Source organism: Cicer arietinum, chromosome 7 (assembly GCF_000331145.2).
Source record: "Cicer arietinum cultivar CDC Frontier isolate Library 1 chromosome 7, Cicar.CDCFrontier_v2.0, whole genome shotgun sequence".
Lineage (NCBI taxonomy): Eukaryota > Viridiplantae > Streptophyta > Magnoliopsida > Fabales > Fabaceae > Cicer > Cicer arietinum.
The window spans coordinates 16,252,257-16,265,529 of record NC_021166.2 but is presented as its reverse complement, the minus strand read 5'-3'; the positions used below and the strand labels follow the sequence as shown (position 1 = coordinate 16,265,529).

The 13,273-nt window shown below is 28.1% G+C and overlaps 1 protein-coding gene across 4 annotated transcripts; it reads left to right on the top strand.

The window, feature by feature from the left end:
- Positions 1 to 6,867: 6,867 nt before the first annotated feature.
- Positions 6,868 to 10,962, top strand: LOC101496035 (rRNA (cytosine-C(5))-methyltransferase NOP2C). 4 transcript variants are annotated; one of them, XM_073370614.1, is made up of 9 exons: positions 6,868 to 7,094; positions 7,178 to 7,304; positions 7,433 to 7,523; positions 8,301 to 8,498; positions 8,643 to 8,872; positions 8,964 to 9,095; positions 9,844 to 9,911; positions 10,013 to 10,074; positions 10,669 to 10,962. In XM_073370614.1, exons 1-9 carry the CDS (start codon positions 6,877 to 6,879, stop codon positions 10,800 to 10,802), a joined length of 1,260 nt encoding a protein of 419 aa, XP_073226715.1. In that variant the 5' UTR covers positions 6,868 to 6,876; the 3' UTR covers positions 10,803 to 10,962. The 4 variants fall into 4 exon arrangements, with proteins under 4 accessions (XP_073226715.1, XP_004509368.2, XP_073226716.1 ...); XM_004509311.4 differs by having other exon boundaries at positions 7,178 to 7,322; XM_073370615.1 differs by having other exon boundaries at positions 7,178 to 7,322; positions 10,013 to 10,116; positions 10,669 to 10,823.
- The last annotated feature ends 2,311 nt before the right edge of the window (positions 10,963 to 13,273 follow it).

Sequence of the window (13,273 nt, the reverse complement as noted above, 5' to 3'; positions counted from 1 at the left end):
TTTTCTTACTTTGGTTGATGATTATAGTAGGTATATTTGAATTATTTTTATAAAACTTAAGAGTAAAACTAGACAATCCCGAATAGATTTCATTACTTTTATTGAAACTAAATGTGCATCCAACTTTAAATGTTTAAGAAATGATAATGCTAATAAATTTCTTATGACTAAATATTTTTTAACCAAAAGAATCCTCCATCATAGATCATGTATTGGATCCCCCTAATAAAATAGTATTGTTAAGAGAAATCATCAACTCATCCTCAACTTTGCTAGATCTCAATATTTTCTTGTTAATAGAATACCAATAGTACCCTTTTGAATAATCATTATACTTATACTTTGCTTTAGACGGCCTTCTACTTTATTACATTTGAAATATATTAGTTGTTTGGCATATTCTTCTATCATTTGTTGTCAAAGGACAAAATTTGATAATGTTGACCTTTTAGAAGACATTGGATACCTTACCTCTAAACCTGCATTTATTGCTTATGACATAGTATAATAATATTCTATTTAATATTTCAATAACATTACATTCTATGATGATTAATATATGAGAAGGTGTATATTTAGGATAAAATAAATTTATACATGTATTTAATTATATTTTATTTTAAAACTTAAATTAACAAAGTAACATAATAGTATAATTTGATTAGATATGTAACAACAATTCCCATATTATATATGTAAATTAATTTAAATTCTCTAAATCATTTACTTATTTTCATATTATCCACCATAAAAAACATTAGTTATAACAGAAAATAAAAAGTGAACTTATATTATTTTATCTTCCATAGTAATTATATCAACAATGATCAAATCGAGAAAGGTGAGTTGAGGGCTTAACTTCTTGTCCTTCGTTTCCTAGGGTTGGGTCTGCTGTAATGTAATATGTGTACTTTGTTCAACTTCTATGTTCTTTTAGGTTTTAACAACTTAACCTCAAACATGGTGTATCTATATATATATATATATATAACTTAGGGATCTTTTATAAAATAAAAAATAAAAAACTTAAGGATCTCCCTCTCGAAACATAGGTAAATTAATTATCTTAATCAAAATATGTTAACTAATTTACTTAATTTTTAAAAGTCATACTAAGACGGAACACATCTTAAAAATTTTCAAAATAATAAACATATTTTAAAAAAACATAATCTACAATTTTGAAAAAAAACAAAATGTACAATTTTCAATATTCTTTAATATATTAAGAGGAGCTAGGGCACACATCCCAACGTTTTGGTTAACTCAAATTTATTTTACTTTTGCGATTCTTTACTTTTTGGAGATAAATTATTCTCTCAATGAGATATTTCATTTTGCATGTGACATAAATGTGATTTTTCATTTTCTCCAAGTTTGCAACAAAGATATTAAGGGTGTTAATATGTGATTTTGAAATTTTATATAAACGAAAAATTTAGTGAAAAGTCAATGAAATTAATTCATACAACTCATTCATGTAACTTAACAATAACAATATTTAAAATAAATTACTAATAATTTGCCAGTAAATAGTAAAAACAATATTTATATTTTCAAAAGTATAATCGAGCTTACACTTCCAAAACATTTTTTGGAAATCCCAGACAAATGTAAAATTTTAAATGATTGATGCATACGTGAGTTATTACACATAAAAATCAAAAGATCATCTAGTATTTATGATGATATTTAGACAACCATAACCACCTAAACTTTACAGCTTCCAAAGTTTAACCAAAATCATATTGATGACATAAAATAAATTAAGTGGTTACATCACAATATTGAGACCAAAATATGTTACATTACAATATCAATCTTCATATGTTCTTGTAAAACAAAAATAATCTTCATGTTATACATCGTATCTTCTTCATGATACAATCTCTTTAATGTGAACATAAGTAAATTAAATCTATGCTTTAGATCTGGTAAATTAATCTATAAAAAAATTTAAAAAACTAGATCGGATCGAAAATAATCCTAAATTAAAACAATATATAAAAAATTGTAATCAACTAAAATGAAAGAAATACAAACATCAATAGAAATATAAAAAAAAATACAAAGTAGTAAATAAAAATTAAAGAAAAATAATTAGAGACTGAAAAAAAAAATTAAATTAAAAGTAAGGTGTAGAGCTCCCTTCAATCCAAAGAAAGATAATACTATAGGTGATAAAGCTCCCTAAATATGGAAGCCACAAAACTACCACAAAACATAAATGGGTAGAATTGAGGGATCCATAGCTAAGCAGCTCTATCAACACAGCAAGATCCTCATTTGGACTAAAAGGAGCTCCACCACACAAACTTTTATCATATTAGAACCCTAAAATAAAAATAAAATAAAAAATAAAAAACAACTTCATCAAAACTCTAATCACTTCCCACAACTATAGATCTAATATACAACAAAGGTTAATTCCATTATTTTAAAAGTAGATCCAAAAAATTATTTATAAAAATAAAATAGAAAATAAAGAAAAAGAACTAGAAATATATAGTCAAAATATATAAGAGGAACTTTGAAGCTTATAAAAATAGAAAAAAATAAAAGAAAATAAGCTGCAAAAAATCTAGAGACTAGATCTGATTTCAGATCCATAACAATATTTGATGACGTAGAGAAGTGAATATATGTAAGTGAATATTTGAGATCTATAAGGTAGCTTCTCCAAATAGATAAAAAGGAAAAGGAAAAAAAAGAAAGAGTTGAAGTTACATTAACTCAATACCACTATGAGAACCCTATCCTAATGAACCATTCTCTTTCTCTTAAATAAAGAAACTTGAACGGAAACGTGTCCCGTTTAGTCTTTCAATTACTACCCTCTCTTTCTAACTACTTTCTTTTTTACTCTTCTATTGAGAGACTAGTGTCCTTTAAGGTTTTTTTATTCATTTTATCCAAATAAAAAGATAGTATAAATAAAAGCTAGTAGAGAATAATATATTTAACTAGTTATTTTTATTACGGAAACAATTACTCTAAATGTTATTTTTAGTTTTTATTATGACTATATATTAAAATATAATGATTAGAAGAAAATATTTTATTTTATCAAATTATTTTTATTAATTATTAATTGACTTTTCACTATTATTATAAAGAAAGAGTATATATGATAATAGGTAAATGTTATAACTGAAAAAATATAATTAAAATTATATATAAAATGATATCTATTACTAAAGTGATCTTTATTATTTTTATAAAATAATAAGGATTTTATATTAGAAAATAAAATATAAAATGGAATAATGTAGTATTTTAAAATAATGTATTGCATAGTATTCATATTAGAAGGTATAACTGAAAAATAGTAATTAATTTTATGTTGAAAAATAAAATTAACATTTTAGATAATGTTCTTATCAGAGTAAGTTGTGTAAGTATTTTTCTTTTTTAAATTATCTATTTTATTTGGGAAAGATACAATTTTTTTAAATTAATTATCAAGTGTATTATTTTTATGATAAATTGAATTTTATATTATAAAATAAAGAAGAAGAAGAAGCTTCTGTTGAATTGAGGTTGTTTTTTGATTTAGGGTTCACGCTGCTTAGGGTTCACGATTTCATTTCATTTTGATTTTGATTTTGATCTGGTTAGGGTTCATGATTTTAGGTATTGTTTTTTTAACTTAATTTTGACAATTATTTTAAAATTTGGAACAATATAATAATAGTTTTTAAAAATATAAATTGAATTTTTTAATTTGAAATAATATAATAATGAGTTTAATCCACATATGCGTCTGCCATGTCGCCCTTTTATGGACACGTCATTAAAAAAATGACAACTCATCATAATTTGGACTCAAATTCTGTTTGGGGATCAAAATTTAGGACAAACAAAATGGAGGGACTACTTTCGCGATTCACCTAAAATAGGAGTACCAAAAATGCAATTAAATCTAATATATATTATTGATTAATTATTGGTGTAAGGTTGTCATCAAACATCTAAAATAACTATATAAAATATTATTTTTATATGTTTATTTATTTATTCATCATACTTTATAACATTTGTAACTTCTTTTAATTTTTTAAATTCTTATTATATCAAAGCATTAAACAAAATGGCTTTCCATTGTTATTTCTATTGATGACATTGCCGTGGAAAACATACAATAGAAGATACGTGCTCGTGTAGTTCGTCGGTGGAGAGTTCCTAATTTCAACAATCCACGAGAGACGATGAGTGGTGAGATATGATTACTAGATGAAAATGTAATTTCATATCTTTTTCGCAACTATGTTGTATCGAATCCCATCATTACATGTATATCTTACACAAGATGTCTATTTATTGTAGTTGTCAAACATCCAAGCTTCTATTAGAGAAAAAGATATAAAAAACAAATTGAAGATTCCATTGGGGAAGGGGCTTCGTATATGAAAATTGCAAGTTTAGAACAAATACTCACAAGTACAATATTATTACTTTCATAGGGAGCACTAAGTTATCCAAGATATCTCCATAAAAATATTGCAGCAAATTTCTACGGCTTTACAAAATTTCCTGAGATACTTTGTGGTGCTAAATATGATATTTTTATGAGTAAGAGTTTTCGCTGGCATGGCAAATGTAAAAATCATTTTTATCATATGTGTTTATTGATAAGAACCTCAGAAACATAAACATGATTTATATTTTAATAAATTAAAATAAATAATTATTGATTTGATTTTTTTATAATTCTTAGTTTGCTTTAGTTTAAAACTGTAATAATTTTAATATAGAATTTGTTGATATTATTTGTAAGTAAATATACTTTTCTTCCTTATATTTAGTTTATTTATAAAAAAAAAAATGTAAGTCCAATATGAATCTAGACAATAGTGTCACTTATGACTTATTTAGGTTTAGATATAATTTTACTATAAATATGCATTTATAATCTCATTAAGATAAGTTTGAAATGAATTAAAATTTCTCTCATGAGAATGGTAAGTGAGATGTGTCTCATCTTTGAGTTCTTATTATAACTTGTTTGAATCTTATCAATAGATTTCTTATCATTGTGACGATTTTTCATTGGTTTATCAACTATCATTGGTGTGTCGTCTTCTTCACTGTCTCCATCATATGTAGGATAATTAAGAACAACACCATTCACTTTCCGACTAAAATAAGCAATGAGATGCCCCCTCTCGCCTCAAAACAACCTTTATTCTCACATTTGACGCATCACATTCAATTTCAAAATTTGACACCTAATACATGGTCGCATCCTGGGGATGCGACCTTCTATTGAATTGAAAAAAGAAAAGCCTTCAGGAAGTCGCTTGGTGGGCATGCAATGATCTATTAGTGCCAAAAAGTATGACAGTTTAATATTATTTTTTCAAAGTGTGGCAATTTAGTATATTTGAAAAAAAAAAGGGATATACAAATAAAAAAAACCTCACAATGATCCCCAAAAATAACACTTACTGTCGTTATAGTCTTTAAATGTAATAACTTATAATCAAAGGGATCCCTATATGTTATATCGTATTGTCAAATACGTTTATGCATATCTCTGAATCACAACTATAACAAGCATGTACCAATTCAATTAAATGATTCATAATTTAAATAACAAGCTAATTCATGTACTAATTGCATGACAAAGATTCAAATAATATAATTCACAACATAATTTGAGATATGATGGTGGTGATGGTTGAAGACGGCAGTGAAAAATGATGGTGGTGGTGTAGACGAAGGCCAAATGACAGTAATAGTTGGGTTTGGCGTAGAGAGAGAAAATGAGAGAAAAGTGAAATATGAAAGGGTCGGGATTCCGTGGTCCTAAAAAGTTACAATTTTTTATTTAAACCATTTAAAAAAAATTAATGTCATTTTGGTCTATGTTTATTCATCACACACGTAGAAGAGAATGACACATCACACAACCACATACACTACACGTCACTTAGTTAACATAGCTAAAAGAAAAAATAATTCAGAGACGAAAGTGACAAACATTTGACTGAGTTAAAGACTACTATAAGTTTTTTTACTAAGTCAGAGACTAGAATAACAACGCCTATTAAGTCAGAGACTAAAATGGTGGTTTATCATTTTATTTATTATTTAATTGTAAGTGAAATTAATAATTTTTTTATATATTAATATAATATTATTTATTTATTTGATTTTTTTTAACCGAATATAATCTTTCACTTTTCAAAATTTTTATTGTCATTTTATATAATGAATCGAACAATTTAATTTTTGAATTGACTTATATAAAAAAATTCTTATTTTTTATTGATATACTCGTACCTTATTTTTTATTAAAAAATACCGTTCTTGCATCTGTGCTAGTATTCAGTAGAATCAGTACCGGTGCCTCGTATATAGGCACTATAGTACCTAGGCCATAGTTTGTTTGTTTTCATATTATTTTCATTTCTGTTTGATAAAAGAAAATAAACACACAATTATTGAGACATTAATTATCTGGTTTAAAAATATTTAAATTTTTATTTGAGACTAGCATGTTTAGAGCTGATAATTTTAAAGAACTAGTATCTGTAATCTATTGAATTAAAAAATTATTTATTATAATATTTTTAAATAAATTAGTACATTCATCTTTAAATATTAAACAATTAAAAAAAAATTATTTGTCCCTTTTTGTATTAGAATTTTTGACTGTGTTAACTATTTTATATTAACATTTTATAATTTTGTATACATTTAACAATACATATTATATTAAAATATTCACTAATTCTCTCTTTTAAATAATAAAATTATAATAATAATATACATTATCAATAAATTTAATATTATTATATCAACTTTCTTATTTGCTCGTAAATAATGACCTTATATTTAGGAGGACAAAAGTAATAGTTTAAAACTATTTTCATGGCCAATAAAATTGATTCAGAGTACCGTTTTTCACCTCCCCGGAAGACAAAACAAAACGCAGTGCTCTCACCTAATAACCAACCTGATTGCGCTCAAGCATTCATGGAACACGCTGCAACTGCGCCACTACCAGACGCTTTTCTCCACTTCTTAGAATCCAATGGAATCGACCCATCCATTTACACTTCAATTGATTCCACACCACGATACATTCGGTATATTCCACTTTTCTCTCATTTCATCTTCTTTCACTTCTTCATTACTTCTTCTTACTTTATTTTAAAATTGGGGGTGAAAGGTTGAAACCCGGTTTCGAAGATTGTATTCAAGAGATTCAATCAGAAACTAAATGTAAACCTGAAAAATTGGATTGGTTGCTAGGGTTTTACACTCTTCCACCTCATATTCAAATTGCCAGCACTAAGGTATATCAACAAGGAAAGGTAAATTATCTCTTTTACATTCAAATTGGAATTGGAACCTTTTTATTTATTTATTTGCTTGTTTATTTATTTTTTAATCTTATTTTTAATGGTTGGTTGTGTTGTAGTAGATTTATGGAATTGATGCATCTTCTGGAGCTGCTGTTATGGCATTAGGTATAGAACCTGGGGATCATGTGTTGGACCTATGTGCTGCTCCTGGTAGATTTTTCTACGCCCAATCATGTTTATATTCTTTGTCATCTTATTGTTTATAATTATAATAATGTTCAAAAAAGTGCTTTTGAGCATGGTTATCAAATTGAGATTTAAATTTTGAATCAAAGACCTATTTTTCAAATTTTGAATTGGATGTTATTATCAATTGTAAGATGCTTTACAAGTGGCATAGCAGAATTATAAGCTGATTAATATAGCAAAAATGAAACTCAAAATAATTCAAAATTCAAGTCATAAATCAAATGATAAAAGGTCCCTAAGTCCCAGCTCAATTGGAAAATGTCAATATTGTTAGGTTGGACATCTTGTACCAGGTTCGAACTCGGGACCTCACAATTATGTAAGTTAATTATGGTGGTATTTAACATCCCTTCTAAGACAAAAAAAATCAAATGGTAAAAGAAAAGTTGTTCTTTAGGTAGTGATTCATTAGAATGAATGATGATTTATAATAGTGAATCTGATTTATCGTAATGAATCGGGATTTAAGATTAGATTCATGTTCAAAATAGGTACACACTAGAGATTCACATCTATTGGATTTAGTTTTGTATCAAATCGAGATACGACTCATATTGATAACCATGCTTTTGAGATTAACACTTGATTAATTTCAGGGAGAACATGTGTAAAACTGTTAATTCCAAATGAAAACTTTTTTTTTGGGATGCTGTTAGTTGAAAGAACAACTTTGTATATAATTTTTTTGATTTGCTAAAGTCATGATTATAATGGTTTTCCTTCAAATTTGATGTTTAGGTGCTAAACTTTGTATGATACTAGACCTTCTTGGTGATTCGGGCTCTGTAACTGGAGTTGATGCTGCAAGGCATCGGTTGGCAGCATGTAGAACAATGCTGCAGAAATATAAACTAGGTGATCGATGCCGGCTATTTGTTGCTGATGGAACAACATTTTCGGTTATTCCCGAGGGGTTTCGTTCTGATTCTGAATCATGTAAGTGAGGTTTCAGCTGTAGCATTGATATTTTATGGATCTTGGAATGCGATACTGAAATAGTGAAATTTTACTATGGTACGTAATTTGTTAATCATTATTACCTATTTTTGAAATGTCTTCATTCTATCAAGTATTAAACAGGTGAATCTGGATTGGAGGAAAGAATGGATGTGTTCAAGGAGTGGACATCTAGAAGACCATGGAAAGAGAGGAAAAGAGCAAAAAAGTGTAGCACTCCACAAGTGGTGTCTAAGTCTCACCCTCCTGAACTCATATATTATGGACGGCATTCTGGAGTCATTGGTCTTACTAAAAAAGAATTATATAAGACTGTAACTGAAAATGAGATTGCAAGCTATGGCTATGACAAAGTAACTACTGCTTTACTTTGAATTCATCTTGCATAGTTCTTCGCTTTCTATTACCCTTAAATTTTTTGTCTTCTGTTGGGATTTGATTCAGGTCCTTGTGGATGCAGAATGCACTCATGATGGTTCAGTAAAACATATTCAGAAGTTTGAACATTGGGGCTGGGTAACGCTTCAACGTCGTGTGCTGGATGCTGAGAGAACAGATAGTTTACATACTCTTCAGGTAAATACTTGTTATTTTCTTGATCTATAAATACATATCCTGTACTAGCATTTAACTGGAATTATTGTCTGCATTTCTTCCCTGTCTCACGCACATATTGCGACACAAAGCTCCAACTGAAAAGAATTAGCACAGTTTGACGATGAGATGGTATAAGATTATTGATTGTGTTGGTGTCAAACACTAAGCTTGGAAGTTTTTTTCCTGTTGGATAGAAAGCCTTCTAAGGGGTAATGATTTATAAATAATGAACTCAAGGCACTCCTTGGAATTCGCATGATGTTGCATTGCCCAAGAGTCTAAGACATGTTTCGAAATGCAAGTACTTAAGACTGGAGCCAAATGCAAGGGTATTACTAATTGGTTTACTATATGTTTTAGGGGTTAAGTTGTTAGAACAAGCCAAATGAATGAAACATTAATTACCTCTGAACCTCATCCAAAGAACAATAGAGGTTTAGAGATAGGAAGGAATATTTACTTATGGTCACTAACAGAATGGGAGGGGTAGTTAGTAAGAATGTAGTGATTTTAAATTCCCAGTTACAAAATTGACAAATCTCTTTATCTTTAATGAGGCAGCATATTATGTTTTCAATTTCTCTTTCAGAGTTAACTGTTTTGGCCCCATTATACCAAAAGAAAAAAAAAGTGAGATTTATTTAAAAGGTATTGGAGATTGATCCCATTGCCATTTTCAGCTATCATTTTTGTTTAACCCACATATACCTTGGGTATCTCACTACAGCTGAATCTTCTCACCAACGGTTTCAGACTACTAAAAGTTGGAGGATCACTCATCTATAGCACTTGCAGGTGCCGTTTACTTTGTAACTTATTATATGCAGTCAAAATACACACACACCGCAATTTATATCACGTGATTGTTTTCTAATAGTTACCTTATTGTTTATTAGCTTAACTGTTGCTCAAAATGAAGATGTGGTGGAACAGTTCTTGAAGGAAAATATAACTGCTGGTAGGATCTTCGTGCTTCATTTTCTATCCTATTGAGAATTAGGTCTGAATATATTTGTAGTCTCTAATATTTTACCATCTTGAAGGAAAATTTAACATTTCTTGCTTATGAGATAAATATATTTGTAGTCCTAATAAATTACCATCTTTCGACTTTAGTTTCTACAAAGTTTTCTTTCATTTTTGCTCCTGTATATATAAAAACTGCGTTTTTAGTCCTCAATAGGAATTAAAAACATACAGTTTTTAAATTTTTTAGAGACTAAAAATGAATACAAATTTTTTAGGGGACTAAGGTCGGTTGATCTTGATTTTTATGGCCTACAAATTTATTTAATTCTCTTTCTTGTCAAATGGTATTATGCTTTTCATGTAGAAAATCCTCATTCTTAGATTCCCAATGCCTCTATGCTCAACAACTTTTTTTTGTCTTCGCACAACCCTTTTGATTGTTTAACTTGTATAACTCCTTGGATCATATATGATATCTGCATGGTATTTGCTTACTCTCATGCAACTTAGCTATTATGTCTTACATGTGCTCTTGAGGTGTTTGTTCATCATATGTTTTTGCAACACTTATTTCAATCTACAGAGTTGACAGAGATAGATGCTGCTCGAAATTGGCCTTGCAAGGGTGGCCGCATACAAAAAACATGGCGATTTGACCCGTTAGCATCACAAACTAGTGGACTCTTCGTGGCAAAGTTCAGAAAAGTAGTCATTTGATGTTATTATGGCCTCATAAAATATTATATTCAATATTCAAATAGTTTTAGGTATACTCAATATATTCAAAAGTTTCATATTATATATGTAATTTACATTTTGAATTCTTATGTCATCAGAAAATATTATTTTAGCTAATGAAAGTTGGTTCAATTGGTAAGGAGTTGACTTACACTCACAATGTCATGGGTTCAACTCTCGTTGTTAATGTGACGATCTCTTTGGTAGATGATTTGTAAGTACCTCTGTCAGTTGACGTAGTTGACGTTTGTCCTGACCCTGATGAACCCCCTTGGAACCTAATTCATCCATTCTTTATTTAATTTAAAAAAAAAAGTTATTCTTTTCAATAGTCAAATAGTTTTAGGTATGGTAAAATATATTTGAAAGTTTCATATTATATGTGTTTTGCATCTTCTTGTACTTAGCACATCACAACTATTCATGAATACGACTTTAGAAGTAATTATCATAAAAGTCAAATATTTTTAATGATTTAACGATTGTGAGTGACTGATAATATATAGAACTTAAATACTTTTATTAATAGATGAGGGGACTAGGGAGACACTTGAGCTAATGCAAACCGTTTTGTTTTGAACGTAGTCCCTTAACACTTTGAATAATAATAATAATAATTTTCAGTTAACACACGACTTTCTCTTAGAACTTGTCTGCACATTTGAATTGATTCAAAAATAAATGGTCAAAATATTTTTAGAAGTGTGATGAAATTAATCAAAATAATACAAGATAAAATAGTAAAATATAAAGAAAAATTTAAGTTTAGAGAGTTTGAGAGATGAAGAAAGATATCATTCAATTCTTATATCTACAACTCAAGTATATTAACTCTCTATTTATATGCCAACTAGTAAAATATATGTACATTTGCATACAATATGTGTGTTTGTATCTTTTTCGAAAGGCTGCAGTTTGTTGTCAATGTGATAATTAATTGATTAAATGAGTAACTGATAAGTTAATCAATTACACAATATAATTAATCAATTAAATAATTATATAATACATTACTTAATAAAGTTAATTGATTAAGAGATAATATTATTTAAAATTAATAAAGATAATTGATTAGCTAGTAGATAATCAATTAGGATGTAAGAATAATCGATATTTTGCTTTGCTTTAACTCTTGGTTCTCAAGAGAAAGAGGCTCTCTAATAATTTGAAGTTCGGCTATGAATTAAGTAAAGTCTGATAAATAATTTAGCTATTAATTTTATAAAATTTTCATATTTTTAATTTAATTATATATAAATAATTAATGCAGTTAGTTAATTCTATATCTTATAATCATATGTGATGTTATTAAAAATATATTTTTAAAATAAGAGGACCAATGCTGTGAAACGGTAATAATAACACAATTAAACAAAAAAAAAAATAGAATTCAACCATAGCTCACTCTTAGTTTTATACCTCGATGGGGAATCACTTGTGCAGGTTGCTATGCCCTTCAATATACTAGTGAAATATGAATCCGTATGAGATATGATGTACTTGATGATGACTAAAATAATGAAATGTTATTTTAATAAATTTAATGAAGCGTAACTAAAGAACAAAATGTAACTCTGAGTGTAAGATAATAAAAATGCTACCTACATCTTTCACTTTACTACTCATACCACTCATTTTTTTATAAATAAAATATCCAAAATACATTTTCATATTTATAATATTCTTTAACTTCATTTCTCCCTTTATCACCATTCTTAATATCTCAAACTCACGTATCACAAAATCACCATAACTCACCCATCATAACTCATAATGATTCAAAATTTACATCACTTTTACTCATAACTTACACCTCATCAGTTTCCTTTTTACATTCTGGTTAAAGTGATCCAAGGAGGCATGTTTGTGGTTCTATTTTTTGAATTCGTGTTTTTTTCTTCTAAATTTAGAGATTTTACGTGAACTGAGTTCATGTACGTTGTAACATTACGTGAACTGAGTATATGTACATTGTAAAATTGTATAAATCTTAGGATTTACGTGATCTTAATTCACGTAAATATACATGATTTAAGATTGCGTAATTAATGGAGTTTGAGTTTCACATGTGGTATGTGAACTCAATTCACGTAAGTTTACTTGATTTCAATTCACGTAAACGTACGTAAACTCAATTCACGTAAACTTATGTGAATTAAGTTCACGTATCAATATTGCATAATCCTAAACTTTTTGTGTTCCTTTTTGGATGCAGATAAATGGACAAAGGAGGAGACAATATTGACGAAATGTATGAAGGTTTGGAATCTGATTGTGAGGATATGGATGATGGTCTGGAACGTGATTTCGATGAAATGTATGATGATTTAGAACCTGATTTCGATGTAATGAATGATGGTGTTGAATCCGAAATTGAAGACACTATGAACAACGGAGGTGAACATGTTATAGTTGATTTGACTGATGTGTTTAACACCAACATGATATTT